The sequence below is a fragment of the Solanum stenotomum genome, chromosome 12 (genome assembly GCF_019186545.1).
Source record: "Solanum stenotomum isolate F172 chromosome 12, ASM1918654v1, whole genome shotgun sequence".
Taxonomy (NCBI): Eukaryota; Viridiplantae; Streptophyta; class Magnoliopsida; order Solanales; family Solanaceae; genus Solanum; species Solanum stenotomum.
In genome coordinates this window covers 38,824,106-38,848,139 of record NC_064293.1, presented here as the reverse complement: position 1 = coordinate 38,848,139, position 24,034 = coordinate 38,824,106, and the positions used below count along the sequence as shown (strand labels likewise).

Below are 24,034 nucleotides of genomic sequence, written 5' to 3'. Positions count from 1 at the left end.
AGAGGACAAACCCATATCCCCACCCCATCCCACAAAGCTAACGGGAAGGACGGCATTAGCATAAACAAACAATGACTTTATGCTTTATATTATGGAATAGCATTAAAAGTCAACCACATTTTTGAAGCAGTAAAAACTAGACAATTTTTTTACTCAGAATTTTTTATATGCTTATAGGCTATGAATATATCATGTTCAGGATGATCTTAATTGCCGACATGCAATTTATTTAATCGACCGAACTCACCAACCATATTACGAATTGGTGAATGCAATTCAGTAATACATGAGACCCAAGAAAATAAAAAGAAAAAATAAAGGATGTATGTAAATTTATGATTACAAATAAAAAAAACATGATACATACGTCATATTTTTATGTCAAGGTGTTATTATTTGGAGGGTCAAACAGTTTTTTCGAATTATAATTTTGTAAAAAATCATATGCTATATTGACTTGTAATACTTTTTATATATGATTTTCAATTTTGTAAATTTTACTTTTAAATATCTGAAAATTCCATACCTGAATTCATTATGTAAATTAATTATTTTGATTCTCATGCTCCAAATGTGACAGAGAAAGTAATTGTGTGTGTGTGTTTTTCCTCAAATAGCCCTTCAGAATTCAGATCATTACTTACATAAGATAATTCGCTAATAATCCGTTACTTTCTACGTTATCGGCCGAAAAAGAAAGCATGTGGCTGCTGTATATTTTAGATTATTTCTGTGATGCTTAACGGAATAAATAAATTCTCGTGATGTAAGAATTGTACAATTCTTACGTCAAAGATTGTAACGTGGATTATTTTTTTTCGGATGTGTAGTTTGATTATATAATTATAACTAGTAAAAATTATTTGCGGTATGAAAACACCAATGAATTTAAAAAGTAATTTTTTAAATAAAAATTTTAGTCGAGATAATTTTTTCAAATGTATAATTCAAATATTTGTATACTACTTTTTAGTAAAAAAAAAAAAAAGTATGTTCGTTGAGAGATAATTTTTATCATTCTAATATTTTTATCAAGGTACTATTATTTAATACACTTATTTCTATTTTATATTGCATAAATCATAAATTTTCTCACTAACTTATGTCGATATTATATAAGAAGAAAGGATCAGGCTTCTCTCAATTTCTTTTCTCCCCATTTTCTCCAAGTTCTAGCTTGGATTAGAGACACATGTCATAGTTTAGAATTAATGATTGAGATATAATTAATTAAATCAAAGTCCTAACTATGACATGTGTCTCCAATCCAGGCTAGAATTTGGGGAATATGGAGAGAAGAGAAATGGAGAAGAATCGGATCCCCAAGAAAAAGGGAAAAAGCTAACAACTTGTCCACTCTTCCATTTTTAGTTGTCCCTAATTACTTGTTCATTTTGATAAATCAAGAAATGACAGATTCTTTTTACCTATTATACCTTCAATTAATTACTTTGAAAATGTAGAACTTTTTGAAAATCTAAAGTTTTAATCCATACAACTTCATAATTAATAGGGGTAAAATGGTAAACTCACTATGTCAATAATTACTTTCTTAATATGTGTGTCAATTCAAAAGTGGACAAGTAATTAGGAACAGAGGAAGTACGTATTAACTATTGGGGGTCGTTTGGTACAAAGATGCATAATGCAGGGATTACTAATGCATGGATTAGTAATGCAGGATTTAGTAATGCAGGAATTAGTTTTTATCAAGTGTTTGGTTCATTGTTTCCTATTTAATCTTATGTTTGGTTTAAAATTCTAGAAAAAGTTTCTTTCCTATTATACCCTTGAGTTATTATGAGATTTTATATTTCATTTAATTTGTCAAGTTAAATACTAGAATATATTAAATAAATTATTATTAATTTTGAGGTGTGATATGCCACCATAGAGATCCTTGATAGCACGGTATATTTCTAATTTTTTTGTTGGTAAAATATACCTTGAACTTAACATAGATTTAAGCTCTACTTAAATTGTTGAAATACACAAAGCTTTTTTTTAAAAAAAAATTGTTCAAGAGGTCAATCGACTAACTTCATTTAAAAAAAAAAAAATGAAAAAACCAACCTAATATAACAAATCATACATGGAGAAAAAAAATATTAATTTGTGAAATCATCAAATCACATGGAACGAATTTGGAGAATTTAAAAGAATATTTATAAATATTCTCATATAAAAAAAAAGAGCATTAAATTGCAAAAAAAAAAATAGGAAAAAAGAGTTAGGGTCTTATCCAAGGATTGTTAAACCTTGGATTAGTTATTTTTCCCTTTTTTAGGGACTAGATAAGACCTTGTATAAGGTATAACTAATCCACGGATTAGGTTAAATATAGTAACCAAACAATGTTTTTGTTGGACTAAATTTTAATCCATGGACTATTTTGATTAATACTTCCTACCAAACGGGTCCCAAGTGTATTTAATTTTTAATTATATATATTATGTTGATTTTCTTACATTGATTTACTCTATCGAAAAACAAGTCATGCATGAAGTATTAATATGCTTGTGTTCTTTTAGCATTATGTCTTATGGTAATTAGTTTTTTATTTACTTCTTTAAATTGTTTTTGTTGCATACGTCACTAATTCAGAAAAGCAGTTAAGCTTAAAGAGAAGATTCATTCCTCATGGAGTATAAATAAATAAGATAAACGAATAAATCAAGTCATTTGATAATTAACAATTGAATCAAAAGAATGAGTTAGCTAACCCCTACTCTTGTACAATAAACAGTTACTTTAAAACATTAAAAAAGCTTGCTTGCAAACTCTTCCTTCAATGAAGAAGAAGAAGAAGAAGCAAGATTTCTCAGATCTGATAAGCTCCTTCCTAACTTCAAAGCCACTTTCATTTCAAACACTTCACCGTTTTCTCTTCTCTCCGTTTCTGTTTCCATCAAGTTTGATTCAATGGATTCTTTCATGTACTCGAAAAAACCAGCGTTGCTTCTATACATCTCGAATACCATTCCAACTTGTCCACCATGTTCAACTGTGTTAACTACACTCGCCAATGCTCCACCAACAATTCCTAACATAGCAGGCCAATTGGATCCATGAGAAGCAGAATCAGATTCAATAAACATTGAGCCAATTGCTGCTAGGCCTGTAAGCAATGGACCGGACATGGCTAAAAACTTGTTCAATTTCAATGCCTTTTTCCCTAGGCTAATATATTCTTCTTGGTCTTTTCTTCCTAATACTCCCATTATTTCCTTCATTTCCTCCTCCAGTTTACTATTCCATCCGTTCCAATTGTTGTTGTTGACACTTTTAGTCTGTCTTCGACGTTGTTGAGGCCACCAAACAGCAGGTTCAACAGAAGATGGAAATTTCTCTAGCATTACACCAAGAAGAGGAAGAGGGTAAGCCTTGTCAAGAGACAATACTCTGTCCATAGCTTCTTTCACATCAATACCCGAAGGATGACCGATTGATAAAGTTGTTTCGATTTGGTTATATAGATCTTGGAAAAGCCTTGTTGCGTTGCGTTGTTCTTCAGCAAGCTGGGATGGTTGAATCGTGTTGATGATGGTCAACATGCCAGTAGCAGCCAAATACATGATAGTAGATGACATTTTTAGTCCCAAAACAGAATCACCACTACTACTAGCTGCAATGCCAGCCATTGTAGCAGCTGCTAGAGTTATCCCATTAATGGATGTTAAAAGCAAACTGTTCCATTGGCTTCTCTGTTCTCCGATATTTTTATGCATCTCAACTCTATCTGCAACTGCCTCCTTGATCGCGTAAAGCTTCTCGATAACCAGGGGATCAGGACCATTAACCATATGGCTTCTTGTTGTAGCTGGGCTAAGTTGTATCTCGACTAGGTTATCGTTGTTTACTATGGTTGAGTAGCTAATCAAATCTTGTTCATGCACTGATTGAAGATTCGGAAGAGAGATTTTGCTTGTTTTAATTCTTGGAATATTAATAGTAGCTCTTATCAATCCTCTTTTACAACTGTAATTGGATGATGTTGAGGCAACAGAATTCAAGAAACTTGAAGATTGGAGGATTGTCATCTTTTCTAATTTCTCCAATGGGATGTTAACTGATTTAGGATGGAAAAGTTTTTAGTGTAGTAGAGAGATTATGGTAAAGAAAAAATGGATTTAGTTGTGATTATGAAAAAATTGTTGNAGAGATCAATTTCGAAACAAATATTGAAAATCCCACATTATGTCAAATAAATACAAAACAATGTTGAAAAATTCATTTTAATACTAACAAGATGTATATATGAGATGTTGAGAATATTGATTTGGGATGTAACTTGTGAGGACCATATTTGTCAATATTAATATGTCAAATATTTATTAAAAAGCTTATAATTGATTCTCAAAGTGTCAAAGGCTGACCTGACTATTTGAATACATATTTTATAGAGACAACATTCGCGAAAAAATCAGTTTCTTTGACTTCTTTGGTAAACTGTAATAATAGATGTTAACCGTGGTACTTGTAGTGTCATTTGTCATTACAAACATTTTTTATCGAATATTTATACTTAGTCGATAAATATATGTGTTAAACATATATAACTAGCAATTGATCCTGATTAATTAATATGTATTTTCATTTTATTGAATTAACTAATTATAATATTTTAATTAATTTGATATAAACACATTGTGAGGATAAATATTTATCCTACTAATAAACTATTATACTACATTATTTTTCTCATATTCAAAGCTAACGCACCCATGACCCATGGTGGTCTCTATTGTAATACTTCAGCCTCCATGATTGATGATATCAAAGGGAGGTGGCAATACATCATTCTCTCCATACAAAAATAAGGGAAAAAGGATAAAAAAAATGCTCTTAAACTAAGTAAAATGAATAAAAATGTTCTTTATTTATAGTTTGGTTAGAATATGCTTTTGCCATTAATATTTTAGTTCAGAAACGTTTTTACTATTAATACTTTGGTCCAGAAATGTCTCTATAGTTACAAAAGGGTCAATAATATATATATATATATATATATATATATATATTATTTCTTTTCTTTTTAAACACATCTTCTTCCAAATTAAAATATTACTAAGAGCCCTATTCTTGTTTTCTTTCTTTTAAAATTACTTTAACAAAAAAAATGTAGGAAATAATTTTTTTCTTCTTAATCTCATTTTATCAATTAAAATAGAATAACTTTACCCTTTCGATAATATATGTCATATATATAAGAATATAATATATCCATCATTTATTTTTATTCATATAAAGATAAAAATAATTATAATAAAATAATTTATTTTTTTGAATTGAAGTATGATAAATATTTACTAATTATAAAAATATTATTAAAAAAGAATGTGTTAAAAAGAAAATAAATGATATGTTTATTTAGAAAATTAACATTTTTGATCCATTAAATAACAATAAGGTCATTTTTGGATCAAAATATTGACGGCGTGGACATTTTTGAACCAAACCATAAACGAAGGACATTTTTATTCATTTCACATAATTTAAAGGCATTTTTTATCCTTTTCATTCACTTTTTGTAGTTTCATGCTCTTAATTCTGGCATATTTTAATATAAAAGTTCGATTACTGATAATATTATAAGACTATAAAGGGTTAAAGAACCCATTGCTTAATTAGAACTACATTCATACTATTGGAGGATCGGTTTTTTTATAGTACTATATTTACCTTTATATTAAACTCATTGGCTTTAATAAAGATCAACATATATAATCTTAGGAATTTATATACTAACGTATTGTAATTATTTAAATTTAAGAGTTAAATAAACATATAAGTTGCATATATTTATTTTCAAAATTTAAGCTTTACGTACGTAATATGCGATGAGAAGTATAATTAATCAATTCCATTTTGTTATTTTATCTTTTTCACTTTGATCATATATTTTTTAAATATGACTGGACATAACACGAAGGAAGTTGCAATTAATTATATCAATGCTAACAAAAAACATGAAAAGTGACGGTACGAATAGAAATCCAGTACTCCTGCTTTAGAGAACAATGGAGAACTTCCGTCGATAAAAGTATATTTTTCTGTCCCTAAAAGTGTGCATCGATTAGCAACCTTTAAAATATCTTTTTGACCCTCGAAACTTATCAGGGATCCTATAAACACAAACCAATAGTAAAAATTCTTCATAAAACATGTTTCGAAATCAATGAAAACGTTGGATTTAAAAAAAAGATTGTTATGACCAAAATACCCCTCGAAACCCATTTAGACCAAGAATTCAATTTTTTACCTAAATATTCAAATCACGATCTAAGGTTTTGGGACTCTAATTTGTTTAAGTAAAAAGTCTCACATTGATGGTTAATGAGATGGGTGAACTCTGTATAAGGATTGGACAATCCTCCTCTTTTTGAGCTAGCTTTTGGGGGTGTGAGCTAGGGAAAGACTTAATTTCACTATCAGAGCATGCTCTTAATTCTTATAAAGTGGGGGTGTGGGGAAGGGGGACTGTTACTAATTCATGAGGTATACACTTAATTCTCCAATAAAAATAGTTGCAAATTCAAGCTTATCCATTGATAGCTTAAAGAATATTTACACACAATTTGGTTACCGACTTACTGGGCACGGCCAGCCGTAGGGGTATTTGAAGGTGATAATAATAACCTTATACAATTTGAAGGTGATAACCTAGCTGAACTAATCCAATACTTTTTAAACGGTTTAAGATGAAAAATTATTTAAATTAAGAAATATTGTCATTTTTACATAAACTACCTTATTAGACATACATCACTATTATATATACTGATATTATCTTTACTTTCAAACAATTATATTTATTACCACTTTTATTATTTTATACCATATATTAATATATTATTTGAAGATACAATTAGATACCCACATCCCTTAAAATTAGGATTGATTAAGTATCTGCTTAATTAACTCTTTCACTCCAAATCAACCACTATCTCTTAATTCTCCCTCCCATATTTATCACTCAAATTTCACCGTACAATTTCATTCCAACAATAGCTAATCTACTCTCTTCTTCTCAAGATATCATCACCATGACCAACAAATTCTCCTGAACCCAAATATTATTCTGTATTGTTCATTTATAACTAGATCAAATCAAAGTAACTGCTATAGAGAAAATTTTCAATTCAGAGTGGGTCTTGATTGTTTGTCTTCGAAAGAAATGGATCTTAGTTTTGATTATGCTATGCCACGACGCAAAAGGATCAAAGGGAATATTGTAGAGAGTTTTTGTTTGCTGGCGTTTTTTAAGGCTTTCTTTGGTTATTGTGACATGGATGTGGTAGTACCAATATTACTTCGATATAGCCCTTGAAACATGTGTATCCAATAAGTAGTAATCCTAATTAAGATCTGAGTTTGTATTTTTAGTAATGGGGTATCTGAACATGTATATGTATCCACCATTAAATTTCGGATACATGATTTTTAACAACACCATGATATTAATGATACAACATACTCTACAGTCATGATTTGCTCTTAAATTCATGTGTTTCAACTACATTTCATATTTAGATACACATAATTAAATGTATATGCTTATTATGTATTTGAGATACATGTTTTTGGATATAACATATGAAATTCAGATACACATAATTAGATGTATATGCTTCTTCTTTTTGCATATTAATATTTAGATACACATAATTAGATGTATATGCTTACTATGTATTCAAGATACATGTTTTTGGATATAACATATGCAATTGATACTTGATACATCAAATAAATACTAGATACATATAACAAATTAAATACATGAAATTAATGTTAGATACTTCTATGATAAATATGAATGTACTGGTATGACACTCATGTATCTAAGTGTTTAGTTTGTTGGATACATCATATATTGATATGATAGCTTAAAGAATATTTACACACAATTTGGTTACCGACTTACTGGGCACGGCAAGCCGTAGGGGTATTTGCAGGTGATAATAATAACCTTATACAATTTGAAGGTGATAACCTAGTTGAACCAATCAAATACTTTTTTAACGGTTTAAGATGAGAAACTATTTAAATTAAGAAATATTGTCATTTTTACTGGAGGGGTATTATATTACTCCCTATATACTACCCAACCAACCACTACAGTCTACACCTTGACGACTAAAGCATGAGCTCATGATACGCATTGTAATTGGTATATTTATAGCACAAAAGTGTGCATATCACGTGAACTTGTGTTATGACTTACAAACTACAATATGCCTCATAAAGACCTCCACGATGTGAGATTGACCTAAGGTATTATGAGCACCCTTTCTTCAGAAATTTGTCAGCGAAAAAGCATGTTGTCATTCCTTTGGCCCGTCCTCGTCAGTCCGCTCTTCGTCAAATATTTGTCAGACTAGAAGCATGTCTGCCGTTTCTTTGATTTGACCCGCTTTCTTGAGCCCTCCTCCTTCCCCATCTTCCAAAGTTAATTATCAACGTGAAAGTCTGTCAGTCATTCTCTTTAACCCGCCCACCTCTTTTAGAGAGGTCACAGTTTTACAACTCCCTTTAAGTTTAAAACTCAAGTCGATCACACGCTCACTTTTTTATTATTCAAAGTTTCGAATTTAGTCTTCTATTGATCACTACTTAAACACACATGATCTCAGGTTTTGTTTTGGTTCACTCATTATCAAATGCATAATTAAAGCTTGAATTCAAGAAAGCAGTTGAACTAAAGAGATGATTCATTTCTCATGGAGCCAAGAAATAAGAAAAAAACATCAAACGATTTAAAGCTTGCAAGATAGCCTGAGAAACTGTTATAAGCAATCAACATTTGAATCGAAAGAATGAGTAAAAAATTGAAAGACAATAAATGATCAAGTAATTCATTTCTTGTATAGAGTCAAAAATAATAATTAAGGATCAAACAAGCTTGCCATTTACTGTGCAACTTGCAAGATGGCCTTACAAAGAATGAGTTAGTCCTATTTGCATAAACATTAATATGTACTACTGCATTTTGCCAATGCATTATACACTAAGCAGTTAAAACTTAGAAAAGCTTGCTCCCAAATTCGTCGATTTCTTCTCCCTTTGATAAAGAAGCAGCAGCAAGATTTCTTAGATCTGATAAGCTCCTTCCTAATTTCAAAGCCAGCTTCAATTCAAACACTTCACCATTTTCTCTTCTTTCCATTTCTGTTTCTGTCAAGTTTGATTCAATAGATTCTTGCATGTACTGGAAGAAACCGGCGTTGCTCCTATACATTTCAAATACCATTCCAACTTGTCCACCATGCTCTACTGTGTTAACTACACTTGCCAATGCGCCACCAACAATTCCAAGCATGGCTGCCCATGATCCATGAGGAGAATGATCTGCAAATGCAGAGCCAACTGCTGCTAAGCCCGTGAGCAATGGACCGGACATGGCTAAAAACTTGTTGAATTTCAATGCCTTCTCCCCCAGCCTAATATATTCTTCTTGGTCTTTTCTGCCTAATACTCCCATTATTTCCTTCATTTCCTCCTCCAGTTTACCATTCCATCCATTCCAATTGTCATTGACCCTTTTAGGCTGCCTTCGACGTTGTTGAGGCCACCAAACAGCAGGTTCAACAGAAGATGGAAATTTCTCTAGCATTCCGCCTAGAAGAGGTAATGGATAAGCCTTGTCAAGAGCCAATACTCTGTCCATAGCTTCTTTCACATCAATACTCAAAGGGTGACCGATTGATAAAGTTGTTTCGATTTGGTTATATAGAGCCTGAAACAACCTAGCTGCATTTCTTTGTTCTTCAGCCAATTGGGATGGCTGAATTTGGTTCATGGCCACCAACATACCAGTAGCAGCCAAATACATCAAAGTGGATGACATTTTTAGTCCCAAAACAGAATCACCACTACTACTAGCTGCAATTCCAACCATCGTAGCAGCAGCAAGAGTAATCCCATTAATTGATGTCAAAAGCATACTGCTCCATTGACTCCTCTGTTCCCCAATATTTCTATGCATCTCCACTCTATCCGCAACTGCCTCCTTGATCGCGTAAAGCTTCTCGATCACCAGAGGATCACTTCTTCTTGAAGGGCTAATTTGTTTCTCAATTGGGCTACCACTAGTTGAGAACACACTAATCAACTCTTGTTCCTGTGCTAATCTAGCTCTTTTTTGAAGCCTAGGAAGGGAGATTTTATATGTCTGATTATTCGGGGTATTAATATTCGCTCTAATAAATCCCTTTCTACATGATGTTGATGAATTCAAGAAATTTGACGATTGTAGAACGATTGTCATCGTATTTGTTACTTCAATTGATATTAGTTGATTGAAAAACAAAGAGGAGAAAACCCAAAGTTGAGTTTTTGATTTATGATTATTATGATATAAAAAGACAGAACATGGGATGTATATATAGATTATTATAGGGATAGTAGTTAACAGAAATTAGATTGATTTGACTGAATTAAAAAAAGGGCAATAATAGTAGGTTGCGTTATTCAAAGTTTGAATTGAATGGGTACAATATGGCCAAGAAGACTATTTCTTATTTTGGCTACTAGGTCTGATTGTACTTACTCTTATTGACTTTCAATATAGCAAAATTATATAATTAAGACCCTTGATCAACTCTTAATCCGTGTATCCAATTAGGTACTTGGTATAAATATAATTAAGAGTGAACCACATTAATTTCGTCAAATTAAGAATTATTCTTGTTAACAAAAAAATTATATAAGTGGATTCACTTTATTAACCAATCAGTTGCAAATAGCAATATAATAATAAATAGATGAGAAAAAAAAATACAATTTACAATCATTTAGCTGTTACATTTATTTTGAGGAAACATGTAAAAAAACTTTTATGCAACTGATATTTAAACCAAATTAATTATGTGGCATATATGTGTACATAGATCTCTTTAACACCTAATCATGATTCGTTAACATCTATCATTACTTAATTTAATTAATTATAATAAATTTTGTATAATTTGATACAAAAAAATCCAATGCTAATAAGTATTTAATTATCCACCAGATATTAGCTATCTGTTCTCGATAAAATCCATCATGCTTTTTTTTTATTTCCCCTTGGCACAATCAAATTATTACACCAACCTGAGTTGCAAAATGATGAGAATTAGCCATACTGAATTAGCACACCATGTAGGAAGGAGCACGTGTTAACAAACCCCTTGTGTTGTTTTTTTGGCTTAATACATAGTCGTTCTCCTAAATTTGTGAAGATATTTTATTTAGAGATTTGAATTAAGTTTTGTTCCATTTTGCGTGTTATCATTCGTCTATTGAGTTGATTTTCATGTGTTCAAATTGCACATAAACTTTTGTGTGTGTTTTCATTTGTCTATTGTATAGTTAAGTTAACCACATAAAATATGTCATCTCCTTTAATTATGTGCATCAACCTCATATAGAAATTTTACTATTTATTGAGGTGAATATATATAATTAAAAGAAATGACATATTTTATATGATTAATTTTAATGAGAACACATGAAAAAAATTCCAAAAACATGAACCAAAAGATGTATTGAAACACGGAGTAGCTGTTTTTTCTTTCAAATCACGTGGATTTTAATTAGGCAAATTTTTTGGATACTGTAGTTTCACAAATTGAAATAAATCCAAATTTGGACATATAATATGAGTACTTGTCGATTCAAATTTCAAGGGATATGAATATATAATAAGACTGTCAAATATACTCAACTATATTTCAAATATCAGAAAATTCTTATACCAGCCAGCCACTGTTGAAATACTAAAGCTCATCAGTTTTTACTTTACTAAAGTTGTTTTATGTGTATATACCTCATGTTCAGCTCTATACTAGTGTACCGTGTTGACCTGTTACTACCTGAGCTAAAATTCTAGCTCAATGCACATACTTGTTTTCCAACAAATCAAGATTCACATGTTAAATTTTCTTCATTTCATTGTATTTGTGGTAAGTACTATTTATCTCTCCCTCAAATGTCTAACCTATTAATTCGAACACTAAAATGTAAATTTAGGGTTGGGGGTGGGGAACAGTGTATGTAAATGATATTCCGTTTTTTCTGAAATGACAAATAATTTGAAAGGTTTAATTGACCAAAAACAATACCTATTATCAAATTGCTTATGTTGAAAAGTAGTTTGAGAAATTCTCATGTTTACATTCCAAAATATTGTCTGAGAAAATTTAGAAAAGCGCACTTAGATGGTGTACTAGGCAATGATGAATAACACCAACCATCCAGGACTTGGTATACAGATAGCAGCAACTCAGTTTCAATTTGGTCAAATGCCAAAACAATATGGCTACATTAACAATGTTGAATTGTGAAACATAATTCACTGTCATCTCTTGCCACAATCTTGCTTTTTTGAGTCACATTCGAAGGGCGTTACTTTTTTCGAACTGACAACTTTTCACATTACCATGTGTGCAATATTCTGCCTAGCACTTGATCGACGACACCGGACAATTACAACCAATTTATTACTAAATGAACTTTGTCTTGGTTATGAGGGATCAGCGAAAACATGAAAATCAAAACAAAACAAGCAATTCCAAGCTACCATTTTCAATTCAACTAACACAAGGAGATGTTGCCATGTTCATGAATCAACTTTGAGGATTTCAAGCTTTTTTCAAAACCATCGACCTTGCACGTAGATTCAAAAATATTCCCCTACAAATCGATAAAAGAACATAGAGCATTAACAACATTACAACACTGTGAAATCATAGATATGGAACATGTTTGACAGTAGCAGAAACAGTAACAAGAAGGGAAATTGTGGTGCATACCAGCAACATGCAATAATGCTGTGAAAGATTACTCTTAATTGCAGCGGAACATACAAGTGATTTACCCACCCAACGACTGGCCAAAACTGCACATTTATAAACAATAATTAGAATTATCATTCACTGTAGAATAGAACAAAAAACATTGGATTTGGGAGAGGGCAAATTTGACTAACCGCCCACGCTGTATACTGCACTCTTGGATATTCTCTCTTGATATTAGATTTCACCTGGATCCAGGGTCTCTCTGTGCAAAATACAAAATAATATTAAATATTCAGTAAGATTTGTTGTTCTGTGTACATAATCATACCTCTAGCTAATGGAAGGTAAACAAACTTAAGCTCCCTTTCAGCAGCTTTCAAAAACTTGTACTAAATATGGCTCGACGAAGGAGAAGAAATATGTAAGGAAATGAGAAACTCATGGTTTTATTTCTTTTTATAGAGCATCCATCATCTCTTTTAATTGTTTCTAGGATAGGATGGAAGGTAAAAAGGATATATATCCTCCTTTCACTAGTTTATGGAAGAGTGCTACAACTTCTTCAGTCCCTCTTTCAGAGGGTTCAAAAGCTCCTCTATTACTTTGTCAGTAAAAAAGTGTAGAAAACCCCATATCGCTTTTCTTTTTAAACATCCTCCGCTCACACCGTCTCTCTTTTTACCCCAGCCAAACATAATATAAATATTTATTTGAATAAAACACTCATTGAAGTAAAGTAGAGATTGTTTTCAGTAATCTGCTCATTTTGAGGATATTTCCCACAAGGTCCAAAGGGAAAAAGAAGAAAAATGGGAAATAATTACGCAAAATTTTCGTTAAACTAGAAACATAAACAAAGGATTTGAGGCTCTCACATGGCAAAAACTAAGTACCTTATCAAGCTTTGTACAATTGTAAGGGTTTAAAGAGATAAACTGTTTGAACGTGCAAATTGAATAATTTTCGTAACAAAACAATGTGTTTCTGTAGATGAAATGCTTTTGCTAAAATTGAATTCAAAAGATGGCCAGAAACCAATAGTTTTTAACCTTTTGTTTCCCTTTTTTCTTTTAGCCACATGAATAAAATGTTTGTTGCTGTTGTAACTCTTTTAAATTGAAGGTTATGTCTATAATTAGTCCCTTTGAGTTCTTAGATAACAATCCTAATTTGATTGCTTAAGGACACTTTTGTCTACTTGAACGTTTAGTTGTAGAATGTGATGTTGAGTTTTGGTGTGATGGTATACCACGCAATAGTTTATATGTCAGAATGTTAAACGGCAGTGGTAACTCAAAAGAAAAACTCACTTTCAATAACTAATCCATAGTAAACCATAAAAAGCAAGTTATTCCAGGGTGACGAAGTAATTTGTTCCAGCAACACCTGAAATAATCAAAATGCAAGTTCACATTCTTGTATATTTATCAGCTCACTGTTTATTTACTTATTTACTTCTTTCTCTATCTGGTAACATTATTTAGCAAAACGATAAACAAGTGAAACTTTCAAGTAGGCAAGTGTAGCAATTTACCAGGTCATGAGTATACAGTCAAGCAGTTCTATTGATATAGATCCACGTACGAGGTAGATCAGATCCATAAAGAACAAGGTAATGTGTAACATCCATGTACAACATACCATATCCTATTTTTGTGAAACATACAAAATCATCCAAAGAAGAGAGGGTTTAGTACCTTTTTGGCAACTGTACTCTTGTCTCTCTTCCCCTTGAAAAGTTTGTCCAGTAATAAGTGAAGAAAATGCCCAAATGGTCCAAGATAGGCAACACCAAAAAGCTGCATGTAGTTACAGGCAAAGCAGATGATGACATCCCAAATACCAACTTATTCGCAAAGTAGATGAATATGAAACAAATGATACCAAATGAATCAAATGATTTTGCCATGCAGTGTTAATAACAACCCTGAAATTGACACAGAATTGCAACTAAACTTAACCTACACCGACAACAATTCCGCCTAAATAACAAGCTAGTTGGAGTCGGTTGTATGAATCCTCTATATCCATTCACTCGTTGTGACTAAAGTTAGCCAGGAGATGAACTTTAACTTTGTATGCTCACTGGCAAGTGGCAACTACTTGCTCAGTATTCGGATTCTCAAACCTCAAAGGCAACTCAAGATATTGAAGCTATTTCAAGCAGCATCCATACTAGTTAGTTGTCAATTTTTTGAAACACTTAACCTTTCTTCTGACTCCTAATTTCCTAGGTCAGTGGTGTGACAAGTAATAATAATCCACATGCTACAGTTCTAACTTCAAAGATCCCACTCCAGTTTTAGGACTTGACAATTTAAATAGAAAATTAAAGGATTAGCCAGAAATAGCACCTCTCTAACGCAACAGATTGGTCCAAAGGGCGGGTCACAGACGGATTTCTCGGTTATAAGAAAAAAAAAAAAAAAAACAGAGGCTACCGTCCCAATACTCAGTGCAGAAGCCTTTGTGCAGTAGGACCAGTATGAGTAAAGAGATTTCAGCACAAGAAGAAATATATCTGTAACATCCTTTGTGGCTCATAACCAAAACACTTTTTCCCGTAAGTTGTAAAATTTTCATTTAGAAGAAACACTAGAATCTGAAATTAAACTTAACCCATTCAACCCTAGATGGGCACAACCGAAATATGTACCCAAAACCGAAAGAGATTGGGCTGGGATTCTCTAGAACAAAAAAAATAAAGCACTCTCTTCGGCATGTTAATCATGTCATTTTAAGACAAATTTGAGAAAAGCTGATCATATTGCCCTGGGTTACATTTTAAAAGCAAACTTACCACTTCCATCCAAGCCAAAGAGCATGTTGACACTGCATTAGTTTGCTTTTTATATTTAGTTTCCGTACCTGATGCACTTAAGAGGCTAAAATTGATCTGTACTTGGTATTACATAAAAGACACCATGGTTTAAGGCTGAGTAGTCGAGGCATAGGAGTTCGAATCCCAGCTGCAACATTGAGTGTTTGTTCTATTTTCTAACCTTGATGGACAGGTTTACAAATACAAGTAATTATGGGTTATATCAGGCTGCCTGGAGTATTAGTAGATGCACATAAACTGGCTGGTTACCACCATCATCAGAAAAGCAATGAAAGAGACTAGGGTTTAAGGTAGTGTACTAGTGTTACAGAACCAAGCAGATTTTTTATGTAAAGACACAGACAGCGAACCTCTAAGCCAAACATGAGGCACTCAGGCCAGTATATGAAACTTCACTGATACTTCTTTCTGAATCGAAGGAAAAAAATTGTTAAAAGCATCATGAAATTTACAAAGTCGTACTCAAGCTCAGATACGTAAATGCAACCATGGGAGTGCTTACAAATTGCAATTATGACCTCCATTATACCATAAATGTTCTTTTTTAGTACTCGAAATATAAACCTCTGCAAATAGAAGGTAGAGGAACCGTACCACTTTGAGAAGAAGGCGTCTGACTTGAAGTTTCTGAATGCCAGTGATCTTCTGAGCTACTATATCACTGATCGCCGACAACACTCCCGCCGTTATTGCCTGCCATCAAGGATTCAACTATCATAGATTATTCCAGTACTAATTCTGCTAAAACTTCAGAAAAGTTGGGAAAAACTTCAAAGAAAATGCAGAAGAAAAAGATGAAATCTTTGTATCAAAATAGCAACTTCTCGACAAATTAAATAAGACCCACATCACAATTGAGCAAACAATTCAAAATATCCCAAAACCTCTCTTCACAAATAATTAAAAAAAAAAGTTGAAAAGAAAAACAAAAAAGATTGGTAAAGAAATTGGGTAAAAGGTTTGACCTTTGTTCGTAAAGGGTGTTGCTGAAGCTGTAGCAAGTACTGTTGGAGACCCTTTTTCGCTATTGATCCCATTCTTCTTTGTCTTTCTTCACTTTGTTCGCCTTCAAGATTTGAGAAGACGAACAGATTCGATCTTATAAGTTTACTCACTCGCTTCTTTGACTTCCTTTACATTGAGACCAATTTGGTGAATCTGCGACTAAATTTGGCAGGTGTCACATTGCGTGGGACCATTTAAAACAGCCAAATTTGTAGGTAATGGCGAAACATTCCAAATATACTCCTCCGGTCCCTTTTTACTTGTAAGTTTTTCGAAAAGTTGAACTTCGTAAATTGATTTTGGAATTTTATAATTAATAAAATAATAAATTTATTATATTAATTATTATTTTTAATAGGTGTGTCATGTCAAAATTAGACTGATAAATAGAGATAGAGGAAGTACTTTTTATTTTATTTGAAATTTATGGATCGAAAAGAATAAAGACGTTGAGCCATAAAAAAATCATTTTTTTTAAAATCAATATTTGACCGTGAAATGATTTTAAGTTGTATTTGAAATTTTGAAAATAGTCGAAACTCTATTCTCCTTTTTTTTTTACTTTTTAATTTTTCCTTCAAAACTATCATAATTTTTGTTTTTTTTAAGAACTTTGTTTAAATCATATTTCATATTTCTTTTAAAAATACATTTCAATTCCAAAATAAAAATATGATCAAACATAACTCCTAAAAAAATTCCAAATAAAAAAAAATATTTCTATTCATTGAATGTAAATGCACTATACAAATATTTAAACAGAACACACCTATTGCTAATTGTTAAACAATGGAGACCATTTTATTTGTCTACTTGTAATAAACTTTGTGAGGAATCTATTTACAAAAAGAATTATTTTAAGAAGAATATTGGAGGTGACGATCTGATTTGGGCCTTGAGAACACTGATTTCTCATGTGGGCTTGTAGGCAAACAAGTTGTGAGCTTTGAGCTTAATAGGCCATGGCCTAAAGCCCAGCCCTCAGATTTCTTCTAAATAGAAAAAGAGCCCAACACAGGCATCAAAAGTACCAAAAAAAAGAGAGAAAATGCTCATCTACCTTTTGGTCCAATTTTGTGTTGGTCTTTAATTTGTCTATAATTTATATCTCTTATAACTAATACTCTAATTGAATTTATATTTTTCTATCATAATAAGAGATGACTTCATTTTTTAAAGTAATCTATACCTGATTAGACATAAATTCGATGAATAAAGGGAAAAAAAATAGAGTTAGAGGGCTTGTGAAAATGCCATGTCAACTGAATAAAAATACCACCCATACCAACCAAAGAGCCAAATCCAAAAGGGGAAGGAGAGAGAGGGAGTATCCAAATTCCTACCACTCACTAAAGATGAGTTCTCTATTTGAAATAGAAAGCCTCCTCCACCCACTCTTCACCACCAACAAATCTTCTTCTTTTTTTCATTTTTTTTTTTACATATTTAAAAAATATAAATATTCCTTGTTGCCTACCACAACACCAAGATTGGTATTTATCAGATAAAAAAGGCCTTGTCTTTTTTCTTTGCCCATATATCAGCTGGTATGAATAAACTCTTATAAGCTCTCAGATTTATCTTTTCAAGAATACAAAAAGATTCAATCTTTTTGCAAGGTGGTAAGTCTTCTTGTTATCTCTTCTTCAATTCTTCTCATGTAATTACCATTAATCTTAAAACACAAGATTGTATTTTTTTTTCTCTTTCAGAGATCTGTCATTGTATCACCTTATAGATCATTCTATTTGGATCTGAACTGCTGAATGTTGTCCGATTTTTCACACTAGATTGAACTTTCATGGAGTTCCTCCGCCTTCAAACAGATAAAAACAATTGCCCCTGATTGATTTAATGTTGTTATAATCCTAGGATAGGCTAAATTACATCAAGAATGTCGAACAATTCTAAAGTGGTTGGTTCAGGGAGTTCAACATTGAGAAGTTGTGATGTGATTTAGGATGGATAAAGCAGTTAAGAAAGAGTACTATTGAAAGTTATTGAATCAAACGGATTAATCCATCTATTTGTGAAAGTTTATATGCTCTTTAAGTTCTTCTTTTACTTTAGCTATTGCCATTTTGACTGTTCTTGTACAAAGTGTCTCATGAAAAGTTAAATTATTGAATACTTATTGAGAAAAAAATTGACACAGAAAGTTTTGCATTCCTAGATGATTTACAAGTTAGTTATTATTTACATGTTCCGACTTTCTGTTTGTTCTTGTTATCACTAGGAATGGTGTTTTTGGTAGTTTCTCAGTATGATTTTGATATTTTTGAATTAGATGGATTCAACTTTTTGCCTTGAAAAATGATCAGTCTCATTGTTTGGATTTTGATGATTTGTCTGTAAACTGTTTAGATTGTTTGGAAAGATGAGAGGAGGATTGTGGCAACTTGGACAATCGATCACCAGACGTCTGGCTCAGGCTGATAAGAAGACTATTGGTCGTAGATGCTTTGCTTCAGATGCTGATCTGAAGAAGACTGTTCTATATGACTTCCATGTTGTCAATGGGGGAAAGATGGTGCCTTTCGCTGGTTGGAGTATGCCTATCCAGTATAAGGACTCAATTATGGACTCTACAGTAAATTGTAGGGAGAATGGTAGTCTCTTTGATGTTTCTCATATGTGTGGGCTAAGCCTCAAGGGGAAAGATACTATCCCTTTCCTGGAAAAGCTTGTTATTGCTGATGTTGCTGGGCTTGCTCCTGGGACTGGTTCTCTCACAGTTTTCACAAATGAGAAGGGAGGTGCAATTGATGATTCAGTGGTCACCAAGGTGACTAATGATCACATATACCTTGTTGTAAATGCGGGTTGCAGGGACAAGGATCTTGCACACATTGAGGAGCACATGAAATCATTCAAGTCAAAGGGTGGTGATGTTTCATGGCACATCCATGATGAGAGATCTCTTTTAGCCCTTCAGGTTAGCGCGCTCTTTCCAACAATTGATACATGCTATATGCTGTATATAAATATTCTTTTATCATGAAGTAAGTAATAATGCTAATCACATGCACTAAGAACTGATCAAAGATTGAAAAAGGGCGCTTTAGTAGTCAAGGATATGAGAAAATGATATCCAACATCCCAGTGGATACAGAATGTCAAAAATATTCAGCACATAGAATTATCAGACTTATCTGTAGAAATGTGGGATTTTTCTAGCTTAAGGTAATTTGCACTTGATCATATCTGGTGATAATGTATAGATCCAAATGAATATACTTTCCGGATGACCTTTTCTCATTGTATCACTAAGTAATTTTCTTTTGATGCAGTAAGTTATTTTCTTTCCCTTTGTGCAAATATTGCCGAATCCATGCATATTAATCCCTCGCCCTTCTGTTCTTTCTTACTTATCTAAAACTTTATTTTCATCAGTTTTGGGGCACACTTCTGTGCTAGCAATAGTTTTCCACCCCCTCCTCTCACCCAACTCCTTCAACCGACTAAAAGAATGTGCAACTTGCTAGATATTTACCAAATAATCTTCATCTTCCGCACAATTAATGAATCTTATTTTCTTTCAATGCATCTCTCGAACTATGTCTTTGATTTTCAGGAAATAATTTCTTTCATTTCACTGCTTTTCAGGAAATAATTAATCTCTTTCATTTTCTGCTTTTCAGGAAATATTTTTTTTTCATTTCACTTCTTTAAGTTGTTTAATTGTTTCGCTAGTTACAGATTATTTTTCTTGACTTCTTTTGTTCAGGGGCCCCTTGCTGCTCCAGTTCTTCAATATCTGACAAAAGATGATTTGAGCAAGATGTTCTTTGGGGAATTCAGGGTTTTGGATATCAATGGGGCACCATGCTTCCTCACAAGGACAGGGTATGCTTCTGCTCTTGCTTTCCTCTTCAAAATTGAGTGCTGAATCTGCGCCCGAGAAAAAGCAATCCTTTGGTTTGATAAACTTTTTCAAAATTCAAAAATTTCAAAATCAAAATCACTTCAGATAAATGAAAAAAGGTCCAAGCATTTTTCTTGGTTAGTTCCTTCTTTAATTGTTTAATAATGGATTAACCTGGCTTCTGTTATGGTCGAATACCCCTTTGTTATTGCACATTAATGTGTAAAACAGCTACAACTGTATCCATAAAGGAACTTCTCAATGTTTCTTGTCATTCAGTGAGCTATTTTCTTATGCAATCATTTCCTACTTCTGATGTATGCTTGGCACTTGATCCTTGCGCAAGTAATCTTGACTTGCGACAGCCCCTCTGACATAGTCTGCATTTTGAGTGGTTTTCAGGTATACTGGTGAAGATGGATTTGAAATTTCAGTACCTTCAGAAAATGCTCTTGATCTTGCAAAAGCTCTTCTGGAGAAATCAGAAGGGAAGATTCGGTTAACTGGTTTAGGAGCTCGTGACAGTCTTCGTCTCGAGGCTGGATTGTGCTTATACGGTAATGACATGGAGCAGCACATAACACCTGTAGAGGCAGGGCTAACATGGGCCATAGGGAAGAGAAGAAGGGCAGAAGGAGGCTTCCTTGGTGCTGAGGTAATACTAAAGCAAATTGAAGAAGGTCCTAAAATCAGGCGAGTTGGCTTTTTCTCTTCAGGCCCACCCCCTAGAAGTCACAGTGAAATTCAAGATTCAAATGGACAAAATATTGGAGAAATCACCAGTGGTGGTTTCAGCCCTTGTCTTAAGAAGAACATAGCAATGGGATACGTAAAAACGGGTAACCACAAGGCAGGGACCAATGTCAAGATTGTGATTCGAGGGAAGTCTTATGATGGGGTGGTTACCAAGATGCCTTTTGTTCCCACCAAGTACTACAAGCCATAATAACTCTTTGTTGCCTCTTAAAAACTTGTTGATTCCTCTAATTTCTACCTTGTTCTTACTGTTTTTAGTGAAAGTATAACCGGAATACTTCAATCTACATGTGGCTGTTTTTTGCTTATGAGTTCCTTTCAATGCAACATGGACCACTTTCTTTCTTTCTTTCTTTCTTCCTTGCATGATATGGGTATTTTCCCTTTTGCCTTCCTCTGGCATTATCGCAGTGTTGCATGATCTCAGTAAATGTAGTGTAGTGTGTACATGAATTATAGATCAGTTTTGAAGAGGTAGTATAATGGAAGGTACTTGAAGTATCATATCAAGGGTATTAAGAGAATGCCTAAGCACCATATTTGCAATGACAAATGTAAATGTGATGAGCCACATTATATGTGATTCTGGCGTCCATCTTATGTTGCCAAAGTTAATTTTGTTACTACTTACTATGCAACAATTAAAAACTTCTATTAACTTTTGCAGAATCATATAAAATGAGAGAAAGATGCACCAACCTAATCACATAATTTTTCTTTTTGCTTTTCCTTATCTGGCATTCAAAGACCCTACTCCCAAGGGAAAAAGTTCTCCCCTAATTATACACCAAATTAGGGGTATCAAAAGAGCGGATTATGTTGAAATTGATCAAGTTAAAATGAGTTAGAGTTAATAAATAGGTTGGGCTAAACTCAACCCAAAAGTTGCTTGGGCTAAAAATGGGTTGGATTATGATCCGCTAATTTGTCCCATTTTTTTTAATAGTCCACTCCTGAAACCAAGGAATCAAGCCTTGACTCGGAACTTGGGACATAAGACTCATGATCTGACCTGAGCCTCAACCCTACCTCGGAAATTGACACAGAAACCAAGCTCAAGAGGTCGGTTTTATACTCTTTAAATTTATATTTTCGCAAAAAAGAAACACATTATGAGGTCAGATAAGTTTTTTTGCAAAAAAAATAAAGAAGATAAAAAAATATTAAATTTGATCGATTAATTTATTTTGAAAATAAAATGACTTCGAGAGGTCAGCTTTTATAGCTTTTATTTATTAAAGAAACCGACCTCAGAAGGTCACTTTGTATTTATTTTATTTTTGGCATTACGAAAATGACTTCCAACCTTAACTCAAAACCTGAGCCTCAAATTTGACCAGAAAACCAAGACTTGAGCCCTAACTTGGGACTCGAAACCTGATCCCCGACCATTACCTAGGACCCTTACCAAGAAACAATTCTAACCTAAGATTCGAGCTGATTCAGGACTCAAGACTTGAGACTTGATCCTAACTCAGGAATCCATACCCTATCCCCCACCATGACCTCAACCCGAGACCATAGATCCAAGATTCGGAACCCGAGCCCTAACTCATAAAAAACTAATCCAAATTACCTAGGACCCTTACCAAGAAACAATTATAACCTGAGATTCGAGCTGATTCGGGACTCAAGACTTGAGAGTTGATCCTAACTCAGGAATCCATACCCGATCCTCCACCATGACCTTGACCCAAGACCATAGATCCAAGATTCAGAACCCGACCCCTAACTCATAAAAAAAATAATCCAAATTACCTAGGACCCTTACCAAGAAACAATTCTAACCTGAGATTCGAGCTGATTCGGGACTCAAGACTTGAGACTTGATCCTGTTAAACCAAGAGGCAAGTTGATGTAACCACAGATGAGTTAGTAGTAACTCAAGCTGTTAAGAAGTGGTTAGAAGTTAGTTAGCTAGTTAGTTAGAGTGACAACTAAGAGGTTTACTAATTGAAGCTTAATTCAGATTGTATAAATACTATTGATGTGTAACTGATTCATTAAGTTGGAATTTATGTGAATTGAGATTCTCTTTCAGCTTCTACTTTTTTCCTCTGCTTTGCCTCTAGAACATTCACAGCCATGAATGTTAACATGGTATCAGAGCCTCGATCTGCAAGAAGGATCGTCTAAAGCTCAGTTCATCAGTTTCAGCGTAGCAGAAAGATACATATCATGGTAATGGATAGTGTAAACACTGATCCTACGTCTTCTTCTGTTCTAGGCACAAATCGAGTTGTGATTGATCACAATCACCATCTGTTTCTTCATCCAAATTATACTCCAGGTAGTTCTCTTGTTTCTCTTCAGCTTACTAGATCTGCAAATTATGCTCTGTGGAGCAGATCTATGAAATTAGGTTTGCTAGGAAATAGTAAATTAGGATTTGTCGATGGAAGGCACACTAAAGATAAGTTTGATGCATCCTTACATGATTAATGGGAGAAAGTGAATGCTGTAGTGCTGTCATGGATCATGAATGCTGTGAAATCTGATCTTTTGAGCAGCATCATCTATGCTTCGAATGCTCACAAGGTGTGGCTTGATTTACAGGAGAGATTCGATACTATTAATGGCTCTAGAATATTCTATCTTCATAGGGAGATCGTTACTCTTACACAAGGAACCCAGTCTATATCTGATTATTTCTCTAAAATGAGAACTCTCTAGGATGAATTTGATGCACTCATACCATGTCCAGGGTGTAATTGTCCTGAATCTCGCAATTACTCTTAACACTGTAGTTATCAGAGACTTTTACAGTTTCTCATGGGCCTTAATGAA

The 24,034-nt window shown here is 33.2% G+C and overlaps 4 protein-coding genes across 5 annotated transcripts; 1 reads left to right on the top strand and 3 right to left on the bottom strand.

The window, feature by feature from the left end:
• Window positions 1-2,759: 2,759 nt before the first annotated feature.
• Window positions 2,760-4,040, bottom strand: LOC125849012 (probable F-box protein At4g22030). Its single transcript, XM_049528985.1, has one exon. It carries the CDS (start codon window positions 4,038-4,040, stop codon window positions 2,760-2,762), a length of 1,281 nt encoding a protein of 426 aa, XP_049384942.1.
• Window positions 4,041-8,957: 4,917 nt separating this feature from the next.
• LOC125848766 (probable F-box protein At4g22030) lies at window positions 8,958-10,267 on the bottom strand. The gene has a single exon (XM_049528691.1). The coding sequence runs from the start codon at window positions 10,265-10,267 to the stop codon at window positions 9,023-9,025; it is 1,245 nt and encodes a 414-aa protein (XP_049384648.1). The 3' UTR covers window positions 8,958-9,022.
• A 1,967-nt stretch (window positions 10,268-12,234) lies between these two features.
• Window positions 12,235-16,831, bottom strand: LOC125849134 (peroxisomal membrane protein PMP22-like). Its single transcript, XM_049529156.1, has 7 exons — window positions 16,587-16,831; window positions 16,216-16,314; window positions 14,477-14,578; window positions 14,090-14,165; window positions 12,971-13,041; window positions 12,795-12,880; window positions 12,235-12,675 (listed from the first exon to the last, which is right to left on the bottom strand). Exons 1-7 carry the CDS (start codon window positions 16,656-16,658, stop codon window positions 12,624-12,626), a joined length of 558 nt encoding a protein of 185 aa, XP_049385113.1. The 5' UTR covers window positions 16,659-16,831; the 3' UTR covers window positions 12,235-12,623.
• Window positions 16,832-18,074: 1,243 nt separating this feature from the next.
• Window positions 18,075-21,555, top strand: LOC125846562 (aminomethyltransferase, mitochondrial). 2 transcript variants are annotated; one of them, XM_049526081.1, is made up of 4 exons: window positions 18,075-18,248; window positions 18,991-19,561; window positions 20,354-20,472; window positions 20,894-21,555. In XM_049526081.1, exons 2-4 carry the CDS (start codon window positions 19,004-19,006, stop codon window positions 21,435-21,437), a joined length of 1,221 nt encoding a protein of 406 aa, XP_049382038.1. In that variant the 5' UTR covers window positions 18,075-18,248; window positions 18,991-19,003; the 3' UTR covers window positions 21,438-21,555. The 2 variants fall into 2 exon arrangements, with proteins under 2 accessions (XP_049382038.1, XP_049382039.1); XM_049526082.1 differs by having other exon boundaries at window positions 18,110-18,245.
• The last annotated feature ends 2,479 nt before the right edge of the window (window positions 21,556-24,034 follow it).

Bases quoted from the DNA above. Each gene is read 5' to 3' on its own strand.
- LOC125849012 (XM_049528985.1), bottom strand. From the start codon at position 4,040: ATGACAATCCTCCAATCTTCAAGTTTCTTGAATTCTGTTGCCTCAACA.
- LOC125849134 (XM_049529156.1), bottom strand. From the start codon at position 16,658: ATGGGATCAATAGCGAAAAAGGGTCTCCAACAGTACTTGCTACAGCTT. The intron at 16,315-16,586 runs GTCAAACCTTTT...CCTTGATGGCAG, and splicing joins AACACCCTTTACGAACAAAG to GCAATAACGGCGGGAGTGTT. The intron at 12,881-12,970 runs GTTAGTCAAATT...ATAAATGTGCAG, and splicing joins TGCAGTATACAGCGTGGGCG to TTTTGGCCAGTCGTTGGGTG.
- LOC125848766 (XM_049528691.1), bottom strand. From the start codon at position 10,267: ATGACAATCGTTCTACAATCGTCAAATTTCTTGAATTCATCAACATCA.
- LOC125846562 (XM_049526081.1), top strand. From the start codon at position 19,004: ATGAGAGGAGGATTGTGGCAACTTGGACAATCGATCACCAGACGTCTG. The intron at 19,562-20,353 runs GTTAGCGCGCTC...TCTTTTGTTCAG, and splicing joins GATCTCTTTTAGCCCTTCAG to GGGCCCCTTGCTGCTCCAGT. The intron at 20,473-20,893 runs GTATGCTTCTGC...AGTGGTTTTCAG, and splicing joins TGCTTCCTCACAAGGACAGG to GTATACTGGTGAAGATGGAT.